The 27,796-nt window shown below is 42.6% G+C and overlaps 1 protein-coding gene across 3 annotated transcripts in view; it reads right to left on the reverse strand.

Moving 5' to 3' along the window:
* The window catches only part of USP7 (ubiquitin specific peptidase 7), a 68,654-nt gene that overhangs the window by 21,811 nt on the left and 19,047 nt on the right, over positions 1 to 27,796 (reverse strand). Inside the window, exons 1-6 of one of the 3 annotated variants that reach the window (XM_023557384.2) lie at positions 12,748 to 12,858; positions 11,808 to 11,982; positions 6,656 to 6,854; positions 3,885 to 4,023; positions 2,905 to 2,993; positions 321 to 429 (exon numbers count right to left, since the gene is read on the reverse strand). In XM_023557384.2, coding sequence (XP_023413152.1) covers positions 321 to 429; positions 2,905 to 2,993; positions 3,885 to 4,023; positions 6,656 to 6,741 — 423 coding nt within the window. In that variant the 5' untranslated portion in view covers positions 6,742 to 6,854; positions 11,808 to 11,982; positions 12,748 to 12,858. Of the gene's footprint in view, positions 1 to 320; positions 430 to 2,904; positions 2,994 to 3,884; positions 4,024 to 6,655; positions 6,855 to 11,807; positions 11,983 to 12,747; positions 12,859 to 27,796 lie in introns of those variants that run through there. The other 2 variants (XM_064295570.1, XM_023557385.2) reach the window with 2 other exon arrangements.

Raw genomic sequence — 27,796 nt, forward strand, 5'->3', positions numbered from 1 at the left:
TTTACATTAAAAAACAGTAACATCAACTTTTATATCAGAAGGTTATTTCTTATGACAATTAATCAAATTTAGGCCTATAAAATTATGTTAGCTGTGTAAAATTCTGATCATCCAAGTTAGCTTAAAAAGCAGCTGGCTGATCTACCCACTGGGGAACATAAATAAGTAGCATCAAACAGGGCGCTTTCCAATGGAGACGGTGCTTGGTAGTATAGGGAGGGGAAACCTGAAAGGCTGCTACAAGGGCTTGGCTTATCCCTTAAAGTGCCTGAAAAAAAGGGTGAGCGAGAGGCTGGGGGAGAGAAACACCATCCATTTACCTTTCGTAGCTGATTTGTGAAAAACAAAGTCTGCAGCAGGCTGTTCATGTAACAGGTCGCTCCCTGATTCTTTAACCCAACGTAGCCTGTATGCTTCTTTGAATCCCACCTAAAAGACCGGTGCGAGGTGGAAGGTCAGTGTCAAGGCAATTTTGGTGTTTGTGATTCCAGGGGTCAGTCCACAGTCTTGGAAGCACATCAGCTCTACCAGATGGCCCTGGTTAAAATGTGTGTGTGTGTATATACATAGTAAAAAATAATAATAAAGAAAATTTTTAAAATGCAAGTGTCCTGAATTACAGGTGGTTGCTTTTTAAAAATCATAAAAAAAGGTGATAATGGTTAACAGATTTTGTTAAGACTGAACCCAGAAATCTGTTCTGATTGGGAAGGCAAAACAAAACAAAAAACTCAATCCAGATTCCCACTCAGAGGTGCACTACAAGCATCACCACCAACACAAAATAGAAACAAACCAAACCGAAGCACAGGTTGTGGAAATGCTACCCGAGATGATTCTGATCGCTGCTCTTCAGGGTGAAATCCAGCCAATTACAAGGAAAGCCAATAAATCATATTTGGAATTGACTTTTCTTGGATTCCAAAAAAGAACTCTGGGGTAGGAAAAAAACTGTCATGAAGAACCCCAGGGCAGGGTTAAACTGCTCCCAGGTGATACACCCTAAGGCCTGGGACAGGTTCTCCAGGCTTCTGCTGGTGGGACTACTGCAGAATCACAGTGCGCTGCCCTCCAGCATGGAGGCACATGGGGGGAAGCGGGTAGAGGGAAGCTTACAGATGTAAAAATAGGGAAACAGGTCAAGAATTTTCATATCTTAAAATCGCCAAAATACTTTAGGACCAACCAGCTAACTTTAACTGCAAATCACCTTTTGGAATGGAGACACCAACCAGATAGCATCTTTCGCACCTATCTGTATCGATGGCCCGTAATCAAATGAACCATTGGGATAGAGATGGGGGTATTACCATTTTGATGATTATACAGAGCCCAGGCAAGCGACTGGGTGTGGCAAGTGAAGCTGCTGTTTAGTTATTTCTGTAGACTAAGTGTCCTGAGTAGAATTACTGCATAAAAAGACATGAAACATCTACATGACACTTGCTTATGAACTGCCTTCCTGAAATCTAAGAGGTTACTCTAACATACACTGTCACCAGCCAGTGAAGGAAATGTACAAATTTCACAGTGAGCCTCCAGCCCTGGGTGCTACCCTATAGCAGCTCCCATGGCCGTTTATGAAAAGGGTTATCTTACCCTTTTCTCTCTGCACAAGATTCCTGTCGGCCATTAAACTTGGCGGTCCCAACAGACTTTCCTTCACTTTCTGCTCTTTTCCTTGGGCTCCATTCAGTCTCTTCATACCCAGGATTAGCTCCAAATCCCTCTCTATCAACTCCACCTCAAGTCTTCCTTAGCACAAACTAGATGCCTCACCTGAAGTACCCAATGATGCATCAATACAACTTCTCAAATGCATTCCCCACTCACCCTGTCCCCAAAAGGGCCTCACTCTCCTGTTATTCTGCCTTCACTCTGGAGCCACCTTTGACTCCACTCTTTCCCTTGGCTTCTGGCTCCTCCATTCCACCAGCCGCCTGGTCATACAGATCCGACCCTCTCCCCTCTGCCTTCCCAGTGCCACGCCCAGGCCACTACAGCCATGATGACCTGGCCTGGACTAAGAGAATGCGTTAAGGCTGCCCTACTGCTCTTCCCCGTGCCGTTCGTCCAGGCCATCCTAAGCACTCTTGCCAGAGTGGAAACAAAGGAAAAAGTATGAGTGAGAAGACACTGGTGCCTGCCACTCAACTTCTTCCTACATTGTGTGTTACTGTTTTACCCCTGGGTGATCACCTCAAAAAACCTGGCTTTCATTCATCTGTCATTCACCTTCCAAATGGTGCTCTGCCTGATCCCAAGCGCTCCCGCTTCTGTCTTTACTCACACTGTCCTCCCTACCTTTGTCCCGACCATCAAGCAATGACCCAATCCCATATGCTCTTCAAGGGCAAGAGCCTTGTCTTGCACGAAGACTCCCCTGGACCCTGTGACTGGACGGCACACTTTGCAGTTCCTCTTCTATGCTTATTTATGCCTCTTATCATTTGACCTTGCCTGGGCTTCTCAACCCTTTCTCTGTTCCCCATCATCGTACATTCGTAATGCTCCAGATTTTTACATCCCTACTCTCTTAAAAAAAAAGACCATCTCAGCTGTAGTTATTTCTGTAGTGATCTTAACTCCTCTGCCAGTCCGGAAGTTTCTTTGAGGACAGAAAGCCATAACTTTGACCACAATGGTATTCCTAGTGCCTAGCAAAGACTGCAGCATGTAGAAACTGCTCACTGCATTAGTTAAACCAATGAAGACACATGAGGCAGGCACCGTTAACCAGTCTGTGACTACTGTGTGTGTGTGTGTGTGCCCGTGCACACCAACAGGCAAGCACAGAGGGGGTCCGTTTGTGGGACACATGCACCTCTGTGAAATACGGGTCAAGGTGTATTCCACTCCAGCACAAAGACATTTTTAACGTCACTTAATTAAAGAAAAACTTACGCAACTCCATGGGGAGCATCTGCCTGTACAAAGACTTCAAAAGTAACTTTGTCATCATCTATAAATCCTTTCTCAGGATCAGTCACTTCCTATGAAAAAGAAATAAGAATATCCAACTTACTTAAGAATATATGGACAACCACTATACTCCAGAAATACTCTAGTGCCCTGTATTAAAAAAAAAAAAAAAAAAACAGTTGCCATTGAGTCAAATTGCGACTCATAGCGACCTTATACGACAGAGTAGAACTGCCCCAAAGGGCTTCCAAAGAACGGGTGGTGGATTCGAACTGCCAGTCTTTTGGTTAGCAGCCCTAATTTCTTAACCACTTCACCACCAGGGGGATTAAAAGTCCATGTGTTAGAACATCCCAGTTGACTTCTGGTTCTGAAGTGTTTTGATTTGTTCTCTGAACAAAAACACTGGTCCAGCAGCAACACCGTGGCCCCTCCAGGAAGAAGCCCTGAGGCACTCGGAGCCAATGCCACTGTGTGGACTGGAGGAAACCAGTGCCTGCCGACCAGTGTGGACGGGCTGAGGCAGGGGGCGCCTGCAAGAACTCAGGCTAGTGAGCTAAGCAGTAACAACCTTAAGGCTGTTTTACTCATCACCACCTCTGCAAAAAGGAGCCACACTCACGGACTTGAGATTTAGTTAAGTTATGTGACTCTATCCAGCACTACACCTGACCCAGGGATGTGGCCAGATGAGTATTATTTCTTTCAAAGGAAACTTTGCTCATCAAACTGCCTTTCAATATCGGACTAAAAGATGAGACTTGATTCCAGATGGCTGCTAAAAACCTAAGTTAGGAAAGTGGAGAAAATGCATTTTTACAGACATCTGTCCAACTTCTCAAGTGAATGTCTTGAATTTAAAATAAAAAAAAAAAAATCAACAGAGGGATTTAAAGAATAGAAAGAATTGGGGAACAAGCAATAATGCTCACATTATTCAGACTAACCACATGGTTACTTACACTCCAGGCCATAAAATTGGAAAATCCCCAGTCGTTTTCTTTATGGAAGAACAAATGGCTAATACGGCGGCTGAAAGACTTCTCGTCATCTCTGTAATTTATTATCTTCAGCACAGCTTGCGCATGACAAGACCACGACCTGTTTAAAAACAAGTAACAGTTTGACTGACAGGTTTAACTCAAGTTTATACATTTTTTAAAAGACACTAAAATCAGCCGTGAAATTCCTGTTTGTATTTCCTTTTTGTAGGGGGCCCACATTTAATCTTTGATGGAGAAAGAGGTTAAAAGGGTTTAGGGGTATGCATATGTAGTCTGTAATATTTTAATTCATGATATTATTTATTTGTTTAAAAAAACCTTTAATGCCTAAACAGTCTTTAAGCTGAGTTTTGTTTTTTTTTTTTAATTGGTATCGATACAGTATCAAGTTTCTGAACTTTAAATATTGGTCTTAGATTTTGTAAAAGACTAGCTTTTGATCACCTAATAGTGCTAGTACTTAAAAAAAAAAAATTTTTTTTTTTTAGTACTTAACATGGATATAATTTAAAAAGAATAGAAAAAGTAAAAAAGAATGATGATAACGCTTTTTTTTTTTTTTTAGATGAACACAGATGGAAATCTCTAGATTCTACTAATAAAGCTGTCACTTCTAAGTGTCACTCCTGTGCCTGCAGCACACAGGTGCTGTGGCTTTCAGGTTCTCTGAGCAAGCCCACTCATGCGTGCCTGTGCAGAAGTGCGCAGAAACTCGGGCTTCCAGCGGGACTGGTTCAGCAACATGACCTGGTGGCTGTCCTACATAGCATTTGAGAACTCCGGCCATTAGCACCAAACCACAGCCACAGGAGGGCAGATCCTAGATGCGGCCCAGTGGTGGGGCAGACCACCGATGGGTCTCTGAGTCAATGTTTAAAATATTTAAAAACTCAAAAGATAGATCACTTTAAAAAGCCACCAAAGTAAAAGTTTGCAATTAAAATAAAGCTTTTTATGTCTGCCTTGAACACTGTGCTCTTTTAGGAACTATCTATATGAGATTAATCCACAACAGCAACTTGAGAGAGTAGAGAGAAACCTCAGGGGCAATGAGCTTACATTAATTTGGAGCGGGGTGCGGGGGAACAATTCGGTAAGGAAGGGTGAGAGTAGTTGCACACTTTGAAGAATGTCATCAATATCACTGAATTGTACATGTAGAAATTGGAGTATGGTCTTGCTGTGTATAGTCTCAACAACGACAACAAAAATAAAACAAAGCTTTAAAAAAATTTTTTTAAATAGGACTATTTAAATGAATGTTAAAATTGAATCCTGAAATGGTCCTAGATTCTTTAAAACAAGTGGTGGAATGTCGTCGCTTGTACTGGCCCTTCCTGCCAAACAACGATTCAGGCTAAAGTCGTCTATTAGACCAACACAAGTCTAGCTCCAAAACCCATCAGATCAGATCGTAATGGGAACACCGGGAGGAAAAAAACTTTTTTATATATACAGGCCTTGGCTACATCCTAAAACTGGCTTGACACTTCCCGAACATTAAAGTAAAAAGGGAAAAGAATGGATTATGGGCTGTAGTCAAGCGAGGGCTCCAAAAGGCAACGACCTAAAGAGGGCAAGGGCCTCCAGCAGACATAGCCCTTGTGTCTTCCTTGTTGTAGAATGAGGAGAGTGAACAAGGGACCCGTGTGCCCTCAAACAATCTGTCAACTGATTAAGGGGAGAATCATAAACTTCTGACTCAGAACCAATACATAGAAAGTTTGAAATAGTAATGAGAATGTAAAATTTCTAACCTCCAGTTTCATCTAAAGAGGCCACCAAGATTTTTCTCAATTTTAAAGACATTTTATAACATACTTCATTTTAGAAATTATATAAATTAAAATTTTTTTTCCCTAAAATAAGCCAGAGACTTAAGTTACAAAAACCTCAAAGAATGTTTTAATTTGTATTTTCTGAATGTTATTGTTGTTAGTGAGGAGCCTTGGTGGCGCAGTGGTCACGCACTCAGCTGCTAACCAAAAGGTTGGTGGTTCGAACCCACCAGCCGCTTGGTGGGAGAAAGATGTGGCAGTCTGCTTCCGTAAAGATTACAGCCTTGGAAACCCTATGGGGCAGTTCTACTCTTGTCCTATAGGGTCACTATGAGTCGAAATCGACTTGATGGCAGTGGGTTTGGTTTTTGTTAGGTGCCCTCGATTGATTCTGACTCTTGGTAACCCCGTGTGCGCAGACTAGAGCTGCTCCACAGGGTTTTCAAGGCTGTGACCTTTTGGAAACAGGTTGCCAGGTTTGTCTTTCAAGGTGCCTCTGGGTGGGTTAGAACCTTTATTTAGTAGGCCAATACTTAACAGTTTGTGCCACCCATGAACTACTTTATTTTCTGAACAATGTTAGGAATTAGTTATCACACAATGAAAAGAGGGAAGAGCCTTCCATAACAACTACCACTTCCCCTCAGGCCATTACTGGGAGAACAAGAATCAAGCCAGGTGGCCAAGGTGATTGGCTACACTCCCATGGGCTGCCAGATTCTAACACAGGAAGTTTTTTATTTGCAATAAAAAATACATACTTTTCTAGTTTGGATACAATACCTGCCAGTGGGCTTTAAAGAGGGAAATATATTTAATCCAATTTAAAATTAAAAGAACTATGTGGATGCAGCAAGGAAAAAGAAAAGGTGCTCAGCTGATCAATTTGGCTTCCGATTATGTAACAGAACTATCTGCAGATTTGTAACTTCACCATTTAAACGGTCTTACGTGGAATCAGATTCAGCATTGCACTGCAGAAAGAATCCTACGCTTTTTTGGTGTGGTCTGTCTGGATAAAAGCGTGGCATCACCATAATCTTCCACGGCAGATTTCGCACAAAGCACGGAGGGCTAAGGACCGACTCGCTCAATCTGCTGAAGCGCTCGACAGTGAACTGAAAGGTGGCCTCGGAGCGCCAACTGGTGTCTGCAAGAGAACGCGGTGTCAGTCACAGAGGCCAGGGCATCAAACAAAACTCACAGCACTAGCATAAAACATTCTCTGCGACCGCAATATACTGCTGCAACTTAACTCTTGGGGAAGATATGGGGATCGTCTCCAGTTTTGTTAACAGCCTAAAAGCAGCGAGACCTGGCATACAGTTTCTGTATGAATGAACACTTTCTTATGAAACCCAAAACTCAGAGGCCAAAGACAGACACCCTGGTCTTCCCTCTTACATTCAAGAACGTATCCCGTGAGGACTGTCTATGCTACCATGTCTCGGAAGAAAGAACAAATTGGCCCGCAGAACATCTGTTCAAGAACGGGATTTGTGGAGCGAAAGAAAGAAGTTGAGACTTGGGTGTCGTCTGGAGAAGAGAAACTGGGAGTGCTGAATATTCTGGCATATAAAGACTTCAAGGTGAGTGGGAAACCGCCACTCCCCTGGAAGCACAGCCCTGTTCAGAGGCAAGAAGGTGGCTAAGAAGTTGGCCTAAAAATAAATGTTAACTTCATCAGTTCACAATTTCTGTGAAATACCAGCTTGGACTCCCTCTGTGGGGATCATAAAAAAAATTCAAGAAACTGGTAGTCTTCTCAGCATGAACAATATAAAGTGTTAGATGTTAACAACACTGAAGATCAATTTAAGGTATTAAGGTTTCTGTCAATAAAAAGCAAAGTACTGACACAGTGCCACTCAGTCAACTCGAAAGGAGCCCTGGTGGCACAGTGGTTAAAGCTCTTGGATGCTAACTGAAAGGCTGATGGTCCAAATCTACCAGCTGCCCCATAGGAGAAAGATGTGGCAGCTTGCTTCTGTAAAGTTTTACAGCCTTGGAAACCCTATGGGGCAGTTTTACTCTGTCCTATGGGTTGCTATCAGTCAGAATTGACTTGATGGCAGTGGGTTCCGTAGTGGGTTAGTCAACCCGAAGTCACAATTCAAAATTCCACCTTGTACTATTTGCTGACGGTGGTTTGTGTGTGACTCACATGCTTTGACAAACCCAGCAGGGTCTCACTCCATACATCAATGCTTCTCAAACTACCTTCATGAAGGGCAGTCCTTTAAGCTCACACCCCCCAATCTGTGACTGACCAACACTTTATAAAGCATAACAAAATTACGGTGGGATGGTCAAACTGCTATATAAGTTTCTGAATGCTTTCCCTCACTTTTTGTACCTATCTCGTCACAGACGGGGACAGTTGGCAGACTGGCACAGGACCAGGGCGACACTTGGGGGAACAATAACAGGCAGTGCCTGACAGGCAATTTCTGGTTTAGGATCGGGTTCTGGTTTGCCCTCCCCTGTTCCACAAAGTGAGGTTGGCGGGCTTAGGTGAGGAAGAGTGTGTCCGGAAGAACACACGCCCACCCTTTGTCCTCAGCCCCCAAAAGGCAGTCACGGCTGAATCCACAATTCCTCAGGCTCCAAACACAAGTGAGTTCTCAGTATTTGCCACTTCTCAATGCATAGAAATTGCCTGAAGTCTGAGACTGACTGAATTTGTTCTTAAGAAAACATGTCCAACAGTCCTCATGAGAGGGTAGTAGTCTTTACCAAAGGAAAAAAAAAAAAAGCAAAAGCATGTGTGGAGGTGGTCGCTTTTACCTTTTTTTAAAAAAACGCTTTACCTCAAATGTTTTTACTCCACAGAACCCAGCTCAGCAGAGGCCCTTTGGAAGGAAAGGCAGCCGAAAGAGGGGAGTCCTGTTTATGAGAAAATCACTGATTGGAATCTCTGGCTGGCGGGTGTTACCTTGATCCCTTTGAGGGATAAAAGTCTACTAAAAAGGCAAGAAGCTTGTTCAAGGTAATAATAATGTCCAGAATGATGTAGGGGAAACATTTGCCGCCTGTTTTTATAGACTCGGGGATCACGTTTGAGCAGTACTTAAATCACGCAGGGTATGCAAAGGCAGGTGCTACTTGATCCCCACTTTACAGGTGAGGAAACTGAGGCTCACTGAGGTTACGTGGCTTATCCGAAGTGCTTTACAAAGTGACCACAGAGGATCTAACACCCAAGATTTGTTCACACCAAGCACAGCGACTAAGCACGAACCCCAATAACATCAGAATGTTAGCATGCCTGCTTTATAGTGACCAAGGACCCGCATAGAAGGCAACCAAACAAAAATCACCGCAGGACAGCACTCCTGGAACCTAAAATCCCAAGGCCACAAGGCTGAGCCTTTCTTCTAACTCACCTATTTTGTTTTCAGACACAATCTAGTGCTCTGTAGGATTAAGTTTTCATACATACAAGATTGATACGTACCATAAATAACACTTTTTTGTTCTTCACTACCACACTTTAGTCAAATTCCTCAATTATTCTTCAAATATTCAACAGGCCCAAAAGATGGTAAAACTCCATGCAGCACCAAGTCCACTAGGTGGCAAGCCCCTCAAAGGCAGCGCCCGCAATGTATTCATCTCTCTGCCCTCATTGCCTAGTACTGCCCTAGTACACAGAGCTTCACTTGCATTTGTTCAATTATACACTAAACTTCTGTCTCACGTGCCTAGTACATTCTTAGAACAGACCTATGTTTCTTAGTTTGCAAACAGGGAAGTTGAGCATGAGACTCGAGAGGAATAAAAATTTTACCCCAGTGGCTCTGAACTCTTCAAACTAATAGAATAACTGAAAAATTATATTAAATATCAAAAGGTCAAGACAGGAGGCCTTACAAAAAAAGAAAAAACAGACGCAGACTTAATATCCATCTCTGGCAGAGAGGGCTGGCCTAATTATCTTCCTATGAGGAATTACCACTAGTCTGACCAACATCTTTGTTCAAGAAAATGCGGGAACAGCACACAGTATTCGATATACCTATTTTTGCAACTCCCTGTGAGTCTATAATTATTTTAAAGATGAAAAAAAGTACACTTGGAATTATAAAGGATAGCCTGTATCCTGCAGAACTGATACGTCACCAAATAGACTCTTATTTACCCAGCTGCCACTGACATTAACAGAGCACTTACTTCATTCCTCCACCCTTCCTTTAAGTGACGGCACGATGAGTTTGCCCTGACTGCCGTCATCAGACACTTGGTCTGACTCCTGGAAAACCCCACCGCCTTCTGATTCTGCCTCAACTCAATCTTGGAGCACCATCAGTGATCATATAGTGCAAAGCTACCATGGTGCCCATTCTAACACCAATCTTATCTTCATGGGGCAAAGGCCAATGTACCGGCCTGAGCTTTGGTTACGTGAGGGAAAACCCACCCACTGCCGTCGAGTCGGTTCCGACTCATAGCGACACGTGAGGGAAGTAGAGAAGAATACCACGCTTTGGGTTTTTAAATTGAAAAGGTTAGCTTGAAATTTTCCCAAATGGCTCTCATGTAATATTTCATCAAACCTCAACAATTCATTCTAATACAAATCTTCGCAAATCCTACTTAAATCCCCAACGCTGGTACCAACAACCTAAATCTAGGTCCACCTAGGTCTAACTAAGGCAGCTGCATTTGCTCCACAACTTGTCTTGATCATCTAAGGAAAAACTAACAGGAAAGTAGAGTATGTATGACTAGAAAATGATTCTAATACCTGCCCAGAAGTCTAGGTTAAAAGGTTGCCTTTTTTTTTTTAATGCTCTCCACCTCAACCATACATTTTTCTAATTCATTCCCAAAATTCCCTCATAAAGAAGGCTTTTCTGCACACTACTCAGGGCATTGGTAACTTGGGTCCAAAACAATTCTAATCCAGGGTTTCCCAGAGCATGTGTCCTGATTTGAGGTGTTAATAGGAGATTCAGGAAAAGGATGTTCTGAAGTCTAAGGTCTTGGGGAGTCAATAACTCTTCTGGAGAAGCAATGGATGTTAGCCTATTAAAGGCTCTGGGAAGTTCTGCAATAAACTTCTTATCTAGCAATCCTCAAACCTTCTAGAATTTTGGACACTTTTCACAGCACACTTATTACACCTTGCAGAACAACACTCCTCACAGTAGAGCTCAGCTTGGAAAACGCGGCCTTGACCTAAGAATCCTGCTCCTGAAACCAGAACCATCTTCCCACCTCCCCCTCCCCAAAAAGGGGGGAAATGGAAGGAAAAAACTTTCCGTGTGTGTGTGAACTTAAATAAGTCATCTTTTAAGTAGGTTTTGTCCTGCCACGAAGTTCACATGATCTTTTCACACTCTCTTAACCTAAAATTCCAAACTAGGAAAAACGTGCTACTGAAGACCATTCTATCTTCTCCAATAATAAGCTTTTCCATTTAAGAACTCACAGCAGGGGTTTATCCACTTCTAGGTCCTACAGTTTAGCACCTTCATCTACTACTAGTAACTTAGAATTTGTCTTTAAAGTAAGGGTATTTTACCTACACTAAGCCTCATTATTGGTGGTTCTCAAGCAAGGCAACTTTGGCCCCCAGGGACACTGACAACGTCTGGAGACATTCTGGTTGTCACTCACTGGGGGTGGAGGTAGGGGGGATACTGGCATCCTACACTGCATAGAACAGCCCCCCACAGCCAAGAATTATCTGACCCACAATGTCAACACGTCAAGGTTGAGAAGGCCTACCTTATATCTACATCTATCCATCATTCCCAACACTCTCCATATTCCCCCCTCAAGGAAAAGAAAAAAAAAAAAAAAACTGCAGAAATATTAGTATGAAATTGCTCTGTATGAGCATGCTCTGACTGGGTTGGCCCAGTTCCTGCTCCACAAGTGACTAGAACCGATCCCAAATTCACACCTTGTGCATTAGGCCTGACCATGCCTTCCCAAATGCACTCCCTGAACCGCTTTTGGCGTCTCTGGTGTCTGAGACAAAACCACCAACAGCCCACAGACCGAAGAAACCACACCCACACCGTTGCCCTTCATCTAAGAGGAAAGCGCACTCCACAGGTAACAAAGCTGCGGGGTTGAGACCACGCCTCTTTACCTTCCTCAGATATTGCCTCAGCCAGCTGCCAGGGGTAAACCGCACTGTGAGAGAACTCTCAACTACGGCTGCAGTTTCTCATGGAGGCTGAACTTTTGGCAGGAGGTCTGGACAGCAGTCCTTCTGGTGGTGCAGCCCGTGACTGATGGTTTCTTTCAACTGCCCCGTTACTCCCCTGGGAAGGACACAACCCTCATGAGGATTGATGGACATGCTTTCGACAGAACATGGTTTCATATTACACTGCAAGATTCCGAGGGCTGCATAAAGTGATTACTGGCTGCTATCTTCTCAGGATTCTGACCTCGCAAATGTACAGCACATAATCTGATAAATTATAACGAAGAAATACCCTTGAAAGAAAAAAGTGATTTCCTAGGCACAAAATGGCCATGCATGTACACGTGCCTATGCTTCTTCAAGTAGAAGATACAGACCAGAGGTTAGTGCGGGAGAATGAAGCCCAAAGCTTGACTCTCGTTTCACACCTCACGGGAGTGGGGAAGGATTATCGGCTACAAACAACTGATATACACGCTACAATGACAATGCAATGGAAAGCCAAGTTCCAAAGTCTGAAGTATCTTGCTGCACACACAAAGGAAAGGAAAGGAGAGTAAGATATTGTTGTTCTGAATAGGATGCCACTAACAGTGGCTGCAAAATTGCAGGCATGAGTAAACACCCATCTGTTACACAAACTCCTGCGCTTAGATCTTCTCGCCTAGGCTGGGGAGAATCAACTCACCTTGGAATTTGTAGGCAATCTTGCGATTCAAAACCAGAACAGGCTCATAAATTTTCCTCAGACACAACCTCCTGAAAACTAGCTACTCTGAAGAAACTCAAGATGTACTCAAGGAAGAAACACGGATCGCATCTGTTTTTGTTTCCGACAAGTTTTCAGCCCACTGCAAATAAGCCAGCCACAGGAACTTACCATCCTCCATGTCTTCCTCTGCGTTGTTATGCCCGTCGCTCATGGCTACATTCCCATTGATAACAGGGCTTTGAGTAATCCTTGGTGGGTCATCCGTATCTCCAGCTTTCAAGAAAACAAAGAAGTTCCATGGCTTTTACTTTCATGACTTAGATTAAATAAACAAAAATGTATTTATTTACGAGAAAATTTCCAGCCTCTATTAAGTTCCAATTACACCATAATAAAAACATCTAATCTAATCCAAAAAGTGTTCTCTACTAGTGTGTTCACTAAATAGGAATGTTTGTTGCTTTCAAAATGCTGACTGGAATTTGAACACACAATAATCTGCTCCATTTGCAATATTTAAAACTTGATTTTATGTAAAATTTATTTAACTCATTCTACTACAGCCTTCTAATACTCTTAGATTTAAGAATCTTTATAAATTGATGTGTGGAGGTAGAAATTTCAAGTCATTATTTTGCAATCCGTTTCCAACACATTAAAACTCAATCCTAGAAAAAATTTTATTGAGTTACTAAATATATACAGAACAGTACAGATTAGAATAAACATTTCAAGCTTTTCACCACGGACACATGTCAGTACCTTAAACACATCACACTGTCCTTCTCAAAGTGTCACTTGACAATTACTGGATAATGAAAGCAAAGTATAAATCCATGCCAAAACCAGGGCTGGAGTTCTGGGGGCACAGAGTATGGAGTGGAGGACTTACTGGAAGATGGCATTATGAAGCGTGTCTAGAAAGGATTGAGAAACCGATAAGCTGATTCTGTCATTCTACATGCTTGCTAAAATCTGGCTCAAAGGCATTTACGTATCATCAGAAGCCAAGGTTCAAAACTTTTAAGCAAAAACTGGCAAATATAAGGTGTAAACTACAGTTATAACATTCTCATCACTAGTGTTATTCATTAATTCCAAAGGGAAAAAATGCAGAACAGAATTTCACATTTTCACAGACTCCAGACTTTTCTGAAGCCACAGAAGCTGGATGAGCCTCTGAAACTACTGTTTTGAGGTAATCTTTAAACCGTAAACCAAAAACATCCCCTGAAGTCTTCTTAAAACCAAACAATATTTTGGCTTAACTAGTAAAGAATGTCTGCCTTGAGCACTGTGCTCTCTTAAGATCTATCTATATGGGATCAAATTGACAACAGCAACTCGAAAGATGAGATAGGAACCTTAGGGGCTGTGAGTTTATGTTAATGGAGGAGGCACAAATCAGAAAAGAAGGGTGAGAATGGCTGCCCTACTGGAAGAATGTTATCAATGTCACTGAATTATACACATACAAATGGTTGAACTGGTGTATGTTTTGCTGTGTATATTCTCAACAATGACAACAAGATAAATAAAATAAAAAAGGAAAGAGAATCTTATACTGACACAGGCCCACCAACTAAAGAGAAAAGGCTATGGCAACACTTAGGATGTAAAGAGGCTCTACTGGATAAAAAGGCCATACTTCACATATAACTCCACCTTTTCTTCCTCATATACAAACAGCTCACTGGAACTAACGCTGGCCCCCATGCTAGAAAGTCAGCATTCCCTGACATTAGGCACTCCAAAAGAAATTAAATAGTCTCGGGTACAAACAGGAGATATGCTACTTTAAATAGCCAGGTAAGTATGTGCCTGGTCTCCCAAATTTCAGAGCCTTTCTGCCATTTGGACCTAGTGTAAGGGTTGATTCAGCACCACGGATAGCAACCCTTCCCTCTCTAGGCGCTCTCCAAAATCCCAAACTATCAGATTGCTTCATAAAACCCCCACAAATAATTCCTGATGGTATGTAAGTCATACTTTTATTTTCCTTTTAAGGATCTCAAACACTTTGGAAATTCTTAGAAGCCAAGAAATAAGTATTACCACCCAAACTGAGCTTTGGTGGCAACCATTCTCAATCCTGAGTCTCTTAAAGCTGTTTTATTAAATATTAATATATACACTTAACTAAGTTAAAAGCTATCTTAAAGAACATATATATATACACATATATACATATATATATACCTTTGACCTGATCCCTCCACCATCACAACCCTCTGACCAAAAAAAAAAAAAAAAAGGGATGAGGGTAGGCAATCGGATTACATTCAGTAGAGAGACAGGAAGGAGAGAAATTGTTTTTGCTGGTACTTAACTAGCTCAAACTGCAAATAAAATATTGTGATGTGCTTAAGAAAAAAAAAAGAAAACTAACATGTCTTTAATCCGTATCTACCCTCTTAAAACTTTTTTACCTTCTTAAAACTGTATCATCTTAAAAATGCTTTATGAGGAGAAAAACCTTATGGAGCCTTGTTAAATAAATTATGGAACATTCCACCAAAGAAATATTATACAGCAATTTAACAAAAAAGGTACTCAATGTATGTATATGGAAAGTTCTTTAAATTGGGGGAAAAAAATCCAAGATACCAAGCAATATGTATCACGTGCAATCTTTGTTATAAAAAGGAAGAGGGGTGTGTTAGAACAAAAATACATCAATTCTTATTTCCCTTTACGCACATAAAGAAACCCCGGGAGGATGGACACACAAGAACTTATTAGGAGGCTCTGTAGAAGCAGCAGTAGAGATTTGTCAATTTTTCATTGCATACATACATACGCTGCAGGACCTACTCACTCTATGTGAATGTGCCATAAATCTTAAAAAGATTGCTTGAAGTGTACCTGATTTTTAAAACTTAGTTCCTCAGTTCAAAGCTGTTCTAGTGTAACTGCTTTAAGACATGATTTATAATGCAAAAATGACAAATTGATATTTTCGTGCATATAACACAAGGCATCGTTCCTAAAACAAGGACAATAAATATAACCAGTCTAAACTGTTTTAAGTCATAGAATTCTACAACTGATTCATAATTCTGACACAGAGACAAAGCTTACAGTTTTCAGGAGGTCACGTGAATTCAGATTATATGATACAAATAAGTTCAGGTTATAGCTGAAAGAAGGCATCTTTAAGGGCTTGTTTCAGATGGAGTGCTTTTTCACCAAAAGTCATGGCAATCATAAAAATCATGAGATCTGTGAGTCACCATCACAACATCTTACTTCACAGGGTGAGAAGGGAAAAATAAATTCTACTCTCACTTTTCTGGTAGTAGGATTAACTGCAATATGGTGACTGAAGAAAGCCCAACATATTATAAACGCAGGATCTTGTTCTAGTGTTAATCAAGGCAGGATTTCTTTACAGGCGGGCCCTACGAGACAAGGGAAGCTGAGTTCTACCACTGAAACAGCTTCTTCTAAGCAGCAGCACTCCCATCTTTCACAGACCAAGGTATACATTCATGCTGGGGTGACCAGTTTGCTCTTTTCCACCCCTCAAACTCAGAGAGATGGTGGTCGAGGCCAGTGGCTGTGAAATGACGACAGCTCACCGGTCGGCCCACCACGTGTGTGAGGAACACGATCTGGCCCACAAAGGGCCCCACAAAGCTTTCAACCAACTGCCAAGGGACCTTTCAGGTAAGTTAGCAATTCAAGTCTAGCTCCTGAGGGACCAAGTATCTAGTTAAAAAAAGCTCCTCATAAATGAGTTAGTTCAGCAGGAGGATTAAAAATTTAATTAAGACACAGAAAATCCCTGGACCAGAAATAAGTGACAAAAGAGCCTGATATCCACACAAAGTTTGTACGAGGCTTCCGGAAATATCCTAAACCCTAAGGCAGTAAAACACTGCCTCCTTTTATTACCAGACAGAAGAGGAAAGTGCAAGATTGGCATGTCTGTACATTTACCGCTATATAGTGATCCCCCTCCTTTTTGCCCGCCCCCGTTGGAATTTTCTCAGCAATTTGTTAACTCTGATTTCACCAAACATGAATGAAAATACTTACTTTTTGACACAAATAATAAGACTGGGAACACAGTTAATACATGGCAAACACCAATGACAATAGGCAATACTTCAGTTTAGACATGTCCCTGATACACTAAATGTTGGAAAAAAGTAAAGCAATTAGCATTCCAAAATACACACATCACACCTAGAAATACAACAGAAAACAGCTTCCACTACTTGTGATTGGGAAACTTTTGACAACAAATCTTGTGATAAGTATAAGAGACATAATTGTGTGTGTGTGTGTATAAAAGTCACAAAATATCTTAATAAAGAGTAGCTTTAGAAACACATGAAAAGCTACCTTAGCTAATTATAATCCCTACGTTTCCTCCTACTTTACTGAGGATGCTAATGCTTACTTATATTCAGCTTTTCTTCCCACTAACCTCCATTTGTGATTTAAAAAAATTTTTTTAACTTCCATTTGTGATGTCATAACCCCCCCAGAGAACACATGCCAATTGCCATGGAAATGATGGCCAAAGCACAAATCTAGCACCTGAATCTCACTCCTGGATGAGATAGCTGATGAAGAAAGCAAAACTGTCAATTTGTTGGCTCTGACATTTTCTGCCACCTCACAAAAAGTTATCAAAACCTTCCCTAAACACTTACAATAAGACCTTGCAGGCATCCAGGCTAGAGTCTGTGTACTACCACCAGGTGGTGCCTTGGCCACACCAGACTCCTCCTCAAATTTTCCTACTAGTGATAGAACCTGTGACCAAAATCAGGGCTCTATTAAGACAGCGGACCACTCAGAGCACGCTGGCCAATGCTTAGTCCCTAACTGGTTGAATGGAGCCTTACAGAACTACTTCTACCCTCAGCTCCATCAGTTCACCTTGAATCCAAAGTCAACCCCCCTTCTGGCTCAGTCCTTATCTCCTAGCCCCTGGCCTCATCAGGCATCTCTTCCCTGTTTCCTTTGTCCTTTCTTCCAAGGGCAGGAGGAGAATGGGAGAGGAAAGAAATGAAAGCAGAATGACACCATGGGTCTCCAGATTATACCTCTTCACCAAAACACACTCTACCTTGCTTGAAACCCCTCACCCTTCTAACATCAATAGAGACACAATTCACTCACCCCAAGTTCCATGCTACCCTTCAAAACTGGTGACAAACCTTTCATAAAGTTTAGATCACCCTTCTTAAACTATTCCGAAAAAAGCCTAACATTCTTCACAAATGAAAAAATAATTTAATTAATAAACATTTCTGAACCTATTTAAGAACATTACTGAAAAACAGGAGTTAACAAGATAAATTGGAAAACCAGTGTCTTTCTGTATATAAATTTCAGTCCCACACTACTTTTGACTGGTAACCCCAACCATATCCCAGAAGGGCAGTTTAGAAATGCCCATAATTAGTTCTCCAAATTCATCAGCAGCACAATGAGCCTCATCGGAAATCAGAAATCACCTTCTCCTCCAAGCCTGTGGTTCCCAGCCATGTCTGCATGGCTCTGCGGTAGAACGTACTGGGGCTGGCGGAGGGGAAGGTTCTCGTGTCCACATCAGAGTGACAGCATAGAATTTCTAGGAGATTGACCTCACCATTCTTTTTTTTTTAAAGCTCCCACAAAATTCTGGAGCTTAAACCAGAAACACAGTCAAGCAACTCCATTAATTTAGATAATTCCCTTCAAAAGGCAGAGTGGTCCAGGAACAAAAAGAGGGCACTGATGAAAAACTGGTGAAATCCGAAGAAGAGCCTGGATTTTGGGTAATAGTAATGTACCAACACCAGCTTCCGAATTGTGATAGAAGAACTCTGGTAATGTAAGGTGTCAACAAACGGGGGGACCAGGTAGAGGGGCATGGGAACTCTGTACCAACTCTCTTGTATTAACTTTGAAACTTTTCTAAAATTACTCCAAAAAAAAAAAAAAGGGTTATTTAAGAAGAGGCAGAGTAGAAAGCCTTGTCAAGCCAAAGGAACCAGAAACGAACTGGTATCAAACTTGTAAGCGAAGAGTTGCAGCATCATGCTTCCATATGAAGTTATGTCTTAAATTCTCAAGCAGTTAAAAGCAGGAAGAAAAAGCAGTTGAGAGTGACTGAAAGACTTCCCACACAGGTGCCGGGGGCAAGCGTGGAAGAGTGGTTGTTCATGATGGAGAAGAGCCCAGGTCTGTGTCTGGCAGGGGCAGCAGAACACATCCTCAAAGGTGAGAGAACTTAAAATGTGCTCCAAGTGTTCCGTGAGTCAGTAACTCACAGGTACTAGGCTCTGCTGCATGCCATGCCTGGTATGAACATTCTCGGGTAATCATCACCACCCGCAGAGGAAGGCAGGGTAGGATGCTTTCCCCACTTACAGGTTGACACATGGCTTAGAGAGTTGTTGCCAGCAGACCAGGGTCACGGCTAGGACTGGAGAAATGGCACTGTCACAAGGGGAACTCTGGTCTCTTGGCGTCTGGAGCTTCTGCTCTTTCTCTACTTGCCCCCCACAGGTACGACCCAGCCAAATGTCAAAACTAGTGGCCTTTTCCTTAAGGAGGGATGAATGCTTGCTGCTTAGATAAAGTACAAGTTACGTGGAGGCTCCACAGTAATCAAGAGGCACTAAGCAGGGAAAAATCGGGGGAGAAAGGGTCCTTAGCAAAGAGGTATGGTACTCCGGCATGACTCAAGTTCCTTACCTGTACATGCTTTTAAAAACACACTCCTAAAAGTGTTGCTGTTTGTTGGCAGGTGCCTTCGAGTGGATTCCAACTCATAGCAACGCTGTAGGACAGAGCAGAACTGCCTGATAAGGTTTTCTAGGCTATAATCCTTACAGAGGCGCCCTGGTGGCACAGTGCTTAAGCACTCAGATGCTAACCAAAAGGTCAATGGGTTTGAACTTGCCACATCCTTCTCCCACAGAGAGGCTGGTGAACAGCTTAACCACTGCACCACCAGGGCTCCTCTGTAAAGATTATAGTCTAGAAAACCCTATGGGGCAGTTCTGTCCCACAGGGTCACTATGAGTCAGAATCGACTCGACAGCAGTCAGTTTGGTTTGGGTTTGGAATCTTTACGGGGGCAGATCGTCAGGATTTTTCTCCCACGGAGCTGCTGGTGGGTTCGAACAACCAACCTTTCAGTTAGCAGCTGAGCGCTTAACCATTTGCACCACCAGCACCCCTTAAAAAGAGTGTACTCCTGTACAATTTCTACTTTATCAGCCTGATTTCATTTTTAAATTAAATTTTTTACTTGGAGATTATTTAGATTTACATGCAGTGGTGAGAAATAGAGAGAGATCTGTATATGCTTTAGCCAAAAAAAAAAAACCCCACTGCCGTCGAGTCGATTCAAACTGCCCCATAGAGTTTCCAAGAGTACCTGGTGGATTCGAACTGCCAACCTTTTGGTTAGCAGCCATAGCTCTTAGCCACTACGCCACCACAGTTTCCATGCTTTAGCCAGTTTCCCCCAATGGTATCATCTTGCAAAACCAGAGTACAATATCGCAACCAGGATACTGACGCTGCGACAACCCACTAATCCTATGCAGCTGTCTCCATACTGTCTTGGGCTCATCTGTGGACATTCAGTTCTATGCTGTTTTATCACGTGTAGGTTTATGGGTTACCTCCACAGTCAAGACACAGAACAGTCTTGTCACCACGAGGATCCCTGATGGTGCCCTTTCATAAACATACCCACTTCCCTCCTGTGTGCCCCTCCTCTCCCATGACCCCAGCAACTAGTAATCTGTTCTCCATCCTTATATTTTGTCATTTCAAGGATATTATATATAAATGGACACACGATATGTAACCTTTCAGGATGACCTTGAGATTCATATTGTATTAACATCTTGTGGTGGCACAGTTAAGTGCTTGGCTACTAACTCAAAGGTTGGGGGTTCGAACCTACCCAGAGGCTCCATGACACAGATGGATCCATTTGTTTTTCAACCATTCATATGCTCACATATGGAAACCCTGGCAGTACAGTAGTTAGCAGCTGCAGCTGGTAACCAAAAGGTCGGCAGCTCAAATCCACCAGGCACTCCTTGGAAACTATGGGGCAGTTCTACTCTGTCCTACAGGGTTGCTATGAGTCAGAATTGACTCGATGGCAATGGGTTTGGTTTGGCTTTCTGGATGCTCACATATGGGCCGTTTCCATTTTGGGGCTGTTATAAATAAAGCTGGTTTCACGTTTATTTTCCTTTTAGATTTTTAGAGAATGAAATGCTCACAGGAGCAAGGCAGGCGATGCGAGGATGAACAAGGAAGGGAACTACCTTTTGACGTGTCTTCTAGGCTTTCTTGGTATTCACACACACATATGCACAATGTGCACACACCTTTCTCATGGGAAAAAAAGGCGTACTAATCCTGTTACATGGACTAATTATAATTACAGCCATTCAAAGTCAGCATTCACATACATATGTAGATATACACATGAATTTAATGTTTACTAGCTCCCTACCAGATCATGATTCACTCAACCACCCCCCTACTGATGTCTGTTTCCAGCTTTTGTTTGCTAGTTTCTCCAAAAGATGTTTCGACAAACTCTACTACGACTTTGGTCCTGCTGCCTCCCTACGTTTATAACCAGGTTGTCTTCCTCACGTATTATCTAGCTTTCCTAGCTAGCCATGCTCTTTCCAGTGGCAGTTATCGACAATGCATCCAAGAACTGCTACCAGATGGCTCTGAAGAGCTATACATCACACGACCAGCCTCCTGCACGGAAGTTCACATGCTGTCCTGGAGAACCCTTTCTGCTTTCTGTCTCTCTCACAGCTCCACTGCATTTACTTTGAAGAATTCAAGCATCATCAATTTCCTGATGTTCCAGTCCACACACACACACACACACACACACACACACACACACAATCCTCAAAGTACAGAAACCTAGCTCTAAGCTCACCAAGAGAAGTAGGAAAGACAGCTGCTCCCCCAACTGCCTGAGACAGAAGGGAATGTGCCAAAAATGATCTAGAAGTTGAGCATAACAATCTAGGGCTGTTTATCACAGAGGCAGGCTGTTTGAGAAGTCAGGGTAGCGATTACCTGTGGGAACAAATGCGAGGGGGTCTGATGGGTAGTGTCCTAATTTTTGACAAGGGTGATCGTTACATGGGTTATGGTTACTTTGATAACACATTAAGAAGTCCTTTTATGACTACGCGTCAGTTATACTTTAACAAAAAGTTTTTTAAAAATAAGAAAATGAGTGTGTAGCTGATGTGAAGGACCCAGGCTGAAAATGGAAGCCATAGAGCCCACCCACCATGTTTCAGAACAGAATAATTTATACATCCACTGTCTTTTTTTATTCTCAAATCCACCTTGGAAAAGTTTCACTGAAGAGGACATTTAAGTTCAGAAAGGCTAATGAGGTGATGGTCACCAAGTGGCATAGCTAGAATTTAGCTGTGTCCCTCCTGAAGTGGTGGCTTTCCACGGTACCACAACACCTCTCTGGAGCTCTCTAAAGACATTGCAGGGACTAATAGTCATGCGTGTCCACAGTACCACAGAACTTGTCTGGAGCTCTCCAACGACACTTCAGGGACTAATGGTCATGCATGTCCACGGTACCACAGAAGCTCTCTAGAGTTCTCCAATGACACTTCAGGGACTAATGGTCATGCTTGTTCACGGTCCACAGCAGCCCCCTAGAGCTCTCCACTGACACTTCAGACTGACGGTCATGCAGGTCCACAGTACCACAGCAGCTCGCTGGAGGTCGCCACTGACATGTCTGGGACGCAGGGCCATGTGGGCCAGAGGAAAAGGGCTCTCCTGAAGTGCACGCAGTACTTAAGGTTTTCCCTGAGTAACCTTCCCTGGCACCACCAGCCTGCAGCTGGAACGGGAGGCAGAGCTTTTATGACAGAGGCCCCTAACAGGAAGTGCCATGGCTGGGAATTCCAACGGCATTCCCAGGGACAGGGACAATGGCAACCAAAATCAGAAACTCCTCAGAGTGGGGAGTTACTCAAGGAAATGGTTTCTGGACACTCCTTTTGTGCAGGACAGAAGGGAGGCTGTGGCATGAATTGTAGTCCCCTTCTCTAAGACAAGGCTGGGCTGCAGGTGGGACACTGGAATATAGCCAGTCCTTGGACAGAACCCGGAGGGAGTGAAGGAACAACTTTTTAAAAAGGATAAAAATCAAATCAGGATCACAAGTCTGAATGGCTTCTTCTTACTACTCCGAGTCTAACAGAACTCCTTTCTCTCTTCCAGGATCTAACGGCTGGCAAGGTTACCACCCTTTGTAGGCAGCCAGTAGGTAGAAAAGAGCAGGTGTTGATCAGGCAACATTAACCTTGTTTGCCAACAAGTGTGACATCGGCAGTCACAAAGACCACACTGCCTCTGGGACACAAGGAAACACCCACTGCTCCTTTTGTGCCTGACCAGGTAGGTGAAAGAAACCTCTTTCAGAATAGGGAATTTCTCAAAGTGTTTTCTAAGTACAAAACTTCAACTCTGGCTCAGAAATAATCCTTACAGATCATGTCTAATCCATTATAATGACACTACCAAGAATTTCATGGTCCCCCTGAAAGGTGGGCATGCCCTATTTGTCGGCAATTACTGTAACGACTCTATTAACGAAGACATCTTAATTACTCCTTTGCTAACAAATTTCATTCCAAGACAGGAGTGACTTCTAAAGTAAAGGCATGCGTGTATTTCCCGCCCACTTCCCTCAGTCAACCTGCTTCTCAAGGGCTTCGGATGTGCCCAGAGCTGGGCTGGGCCCTCCTGGAGGTTCAGCAGGGAATTAGACAGACAAGCCCTCGGATCTCATTGCACTTACTTTCTAGTGGGAGGAAACCAGTGAGACTTTCTCCTGGTGATGATTGTCACGGAGGGAAAAACACAGTAAAGTGACAGAGCCAGGGGGCTTGGGTATGTACCACTGGCCATGAGAGAGGAGACAACATCTGAACAGCCTTCTCAGAATGAAAAGAAGCCGATAAGCAAAGGTCCTGGGGAAGCAGGTTCTAGATGGAGTGAACAGCCATGCGCTGAGACAGAAGCCAAGAACAGTGGGCAACAGGGGAGGGTAGAGATGAGGTTCAAGATGGAAGGTGGGCAGGGCCAAGGCCTGGAGGGCCCTGAAGGCTATGATAAGGACTCTGGCTATCATTCTAAAACATAAGAGGAAGCCACTCACAGCCTGTCAACCTGGAGCCATAGCAAGCTTGGAATAGAGGCACAGTATGTCTATGGTTTCCTTCGGTTGTATTAACAGCAAAGCTGTGGCTCAGCTGACATCAATAGACTGAAGTGTACTTGGTTTTACTATTTTTATGATTCTGTACACTCTGATTAGTTGGCTGGAAACCCACTTCTTTGGTCCTTTGCTTTTGGGGGCCACTGCTGATCCTGAGGTCAGTGCCTGCCCAATTTCAAGTTAGTGGAGCCTGAAGGTATGAAGTAGACCCACTTCATTAAAATTCAACAGTTAGCACCATACTCTGAAATAAGTCTCATTTAAATTAGTTACATGAAAATAAAGTCCCCAAAGAAAACCCACATATTAACTTGTGTTCTTTAAATAAAACTATCTGTTTGGGGCTTTCGATTTGGCTTCACTATGTAAAATCTTCTGTTCCCTAGGGGACCATCCTATCAATCAAATTCAGCCATAAACAGTGACTGCCTGCACACTTGTTTTCAAGGTTGTGTTGGGCACTGGGAGGGGTATAAACTACCATACACCTGAGGAGCTTATAACTCTACTGCCATGGCCTTCTTTCACAAAAAAGAAGCCGGATTATCCGCTAAATTGTATAGCACAAGAAAAGATGTTTTGGCACACCTGGCCAGGGACAGGGCTTCATGGAAGCAAACAATAGGGAAAAGAAGTTAGAAAGTAACCACAAAGTGTGATAGCCACAGGATTAAGATCTAAAATATAAGGAGTTCCTAAAATCTGGCAACAACCCAACTTAAAGGAGAAGTTCACAAGGAATTCAAACAACAAACTAATATGCTCAGCTTGCCTAATTAACATGATACCAATTTTCAGTTACCAGATTTACAAAAGTGAAATATATTAAAAAGGCCCATTGATACCAAGGGTCTAGCAAAATGGATGGTGTCAAACTGCCAACTGGAGTACAAACTTCTATAGTTAAATAATCCTCCCCAAAGATTAAAAAAAAAAAAAAACAATGCCGTCGAGTCGATTCCGACTCATAGCGACCCTATAGATACCCCAAAGATAGTCTTTATTAAAACCAAAAAGTCAAGAATTCTTTCACTCAAAATTCATTTCTAGGAAAATATGGACCAGAACGCAAATTCTTATTTAAAAAAAAAAAAAAAAGCCAAACAAATGAACAGTAGAGAACAGAGGCCTCCCTGAAACTATCACCCTGAGACACTCTTTAAATCTAGAACTGGGCCTATCCCAAGATGATCTGTTAGCGAAACAGCAGAGTGGCACACAAAACAAAGGCTATTACCCATAAGATCGGTGCTCTACTTAAAAAACATCAGTATGAGACCAAAAGATCAACCATTACTCAAAAGCAAAGATGAGGAGATAAGGGCGCAGGAAAACTAGAGTACTGGAAAGGAAACAACACAATTAAAGAGAACGCTGACACACTGTGATACATGTAACTAATGTCACCAACAATCTGTGTGGGAATTGTCGAACGGGAACCTGACTTGCTGTGTAAACTTTCACCAAAAACTCAATATTATTATTTTTTTTTTCCAAAAAAGAAATGTATTTCTAAGAATCCATTCCAGAAAAATTAACACACATATCCACAAGCACTATATTCCTTACACTGAAGCACCATTTATTATAGAGAGGAAAGAAAAAAAACTTAAATATCCATCAATACAAAGGATCACATATTATGGCCACTTATATGAAATGTCCTGAATAAGCAATTCTATAGGAACAGAAAGGGGGGGTGGTGATTAGGGACGATGGCTAATGGTATGGGGTTTCTTTTTTGGCTGATAAAAATGTTCTAAAATTGATCGTGGTGATGAGCGAACAACTTTGTGAATGTGCTGAAAGGCAATGAACTGTACACTTTAAATGGGTAAACTGCATGGTACGTTAAGTATCTCTCAATAAAGCTTTTTAAAGGGCGGCGGGGGGGAATAAGAGACAAGAGCTTAAAAGGAATATGGGCCATTTAATGTGGGGGCAAATAGCTCCACAAATCACAATTGTTCCTGAGGGTTTTGATGTAAATGATGTTCATAATAAACAACTTTGACACGTGTATAAATGTTTGATTTTCTCCAGCATTTCTCTAAAAATAATGGAATTATACATTTTAGTGTTTAAAAATCCTATTCTCTAGAAAATTTATTTATGTAAGTTTATGTGCTTTTAAAGAAAATAAAATTATAATGGGGGGGAGTTTGCCTGTGGAAGAGTTGTTGAATAAATTACCATGATCCAATTAAAGAATGCATGAGGTGAAGCTGGCTGGATGGACCTGGAATAACGTCCGTACTGTGTCAAGTACACTGCCGTCACCTCTGCAGAGGGAAGTTTTTCCTTCTTGCTTCCATGTTGCTTGACTGTTTCAGTGGATATGTATTACTTTTACAACAAAGGCAAACACTAACACAAACCCTCCAAGCCGCAGTTGAAACACTGGCTGAGGCATGACAGCACCTCGGTAGCCTTGGAAGTTGTACTACAGAAAACGGAAAGGAGGGTGACATAGCTGCCCATTTCGGCGGCTCATTCCTGGAGTCAGGTGGGACTGGGACTGGGTCTTTGCTTAGAGAACCCTGGAACAAAGGGGTTATGCCTAAACTATTTGTGGTCTGAGGAGTCACTGGGTACTGCAAACAGTTAACAGGTGCTTGGGTGCTAACTAAAAGGTTGAAGGCTCAAGTTTACCCAGAGACACCTCGGAAGAAAGGCCTGGTGATCTACTTCCCAAAAAAATCAACCACTGAAAATCCTATGGAGCACAACTCCACACTGACACACATGGGGTCTCCATTAGTCAGAACCAATTCAAGGGCAACTGGAAGATTTGTTTATACCTTAGCAAATGGCAGCACCCTCTCCTAAATGCCAGGAACTTCCTTAAGAACTATTTTAAATGACAGAACAGTTTGGGGTCTGAAGGTGGGGTCAGAGGTAGAGAAGAGATTTTAAGTATACCAACATGTGCTCCTTAACATTACCATTTTATGATGAATAATGTTTAAACTCAGATGGATTTCCCAAAGAGTTCCAACTGTTCTACACAAGCTACTAGAAAATAGAAAATGGAGGAAGAGATACAAACAAGACAAATAGTAATGAGGGGCATGTTGGCCATTATGAAGGCAGGATTAGAAAGCAAAATAACCAAAATCACAAATTACTTCTGTTTTAAGAATTCCCTTGAATTCCCATGAAATATCTGAGTTATTGGTAGTAACAGGGCTCTTCTGCTGCCACAGTCACATCTTTAACTGGGGAAAAAAAGGGGCGGGGGGCAGGACATTTCTGATCCCCACTTCCGGAACACCAGCATTCCAACTGCAGGACCTTACCATGTACCACCCCCCCTCCCCGCCCCAGCATCCCGAGGGCATCCAAGGATGCAGATGCAGCCAATCTGCTGGGACTGTAAAGGCACATGCCTGCTGCAGTGGTCAGGCAGGCAGTAAAATGTTCCTTTCAATTTCTAATACAGTAAATGAGTGTAACGCACCTAAGGAGCCGTGGTGGCCCAGTGGTTAAAGTGTTAGGCTAACCGACAGGTCTGCAGTTTGAACCCACCAGTCTGCTCCCATAAAGACTACAGCCTTAAGAAACCCCAGACGGCAGTTCTAGTGTCCTACAAGGTCACTGAGTCAGAATCAACTTGAAGGCAACAGGTTTTTGTTTTTTTAAATAGCCCACCCAACCAAAAGCTCTTTGTGGTTCTCTTCCTCAATATTAAGACTGTAGAGGGATCCGACACCAAAGGTGTGACAGTCCACAGACCAAACTGACTGGTAGGGGTGTACTGTGCCACCTTGGCTAAACTGGAACCACGCGTGCTTCCTGCACGATCCCCAGCTGTAGGAGACACTGCGTGCAATCTAGAACGTAGAGTGAGAGCAGCCATACTCCTTTAAGCTGGGGAGCTTCTCTGCCTTTTAGGCCCTTGGTTTTATGAAGAAGGGTCCAGAACAGGCAAGTTCAGAGGTTTTATGAACAAGT

Source organism: Loxodonta africana, chromosome 12 (genome assembly GCF_030014295.1).
Source record: "Loxodonta africana isolate mLoxAfr1 chromosome 12, mLoxAfr1.hap2, whole genome shotgun sequence".
In the NCBI taxonomy this organism is placed as follows: Eukaryota; Metazoa; Chordata; class Mammalia; order Proboscidea; family Elephantidae; genus Loxodonta; species Loxodonta africana.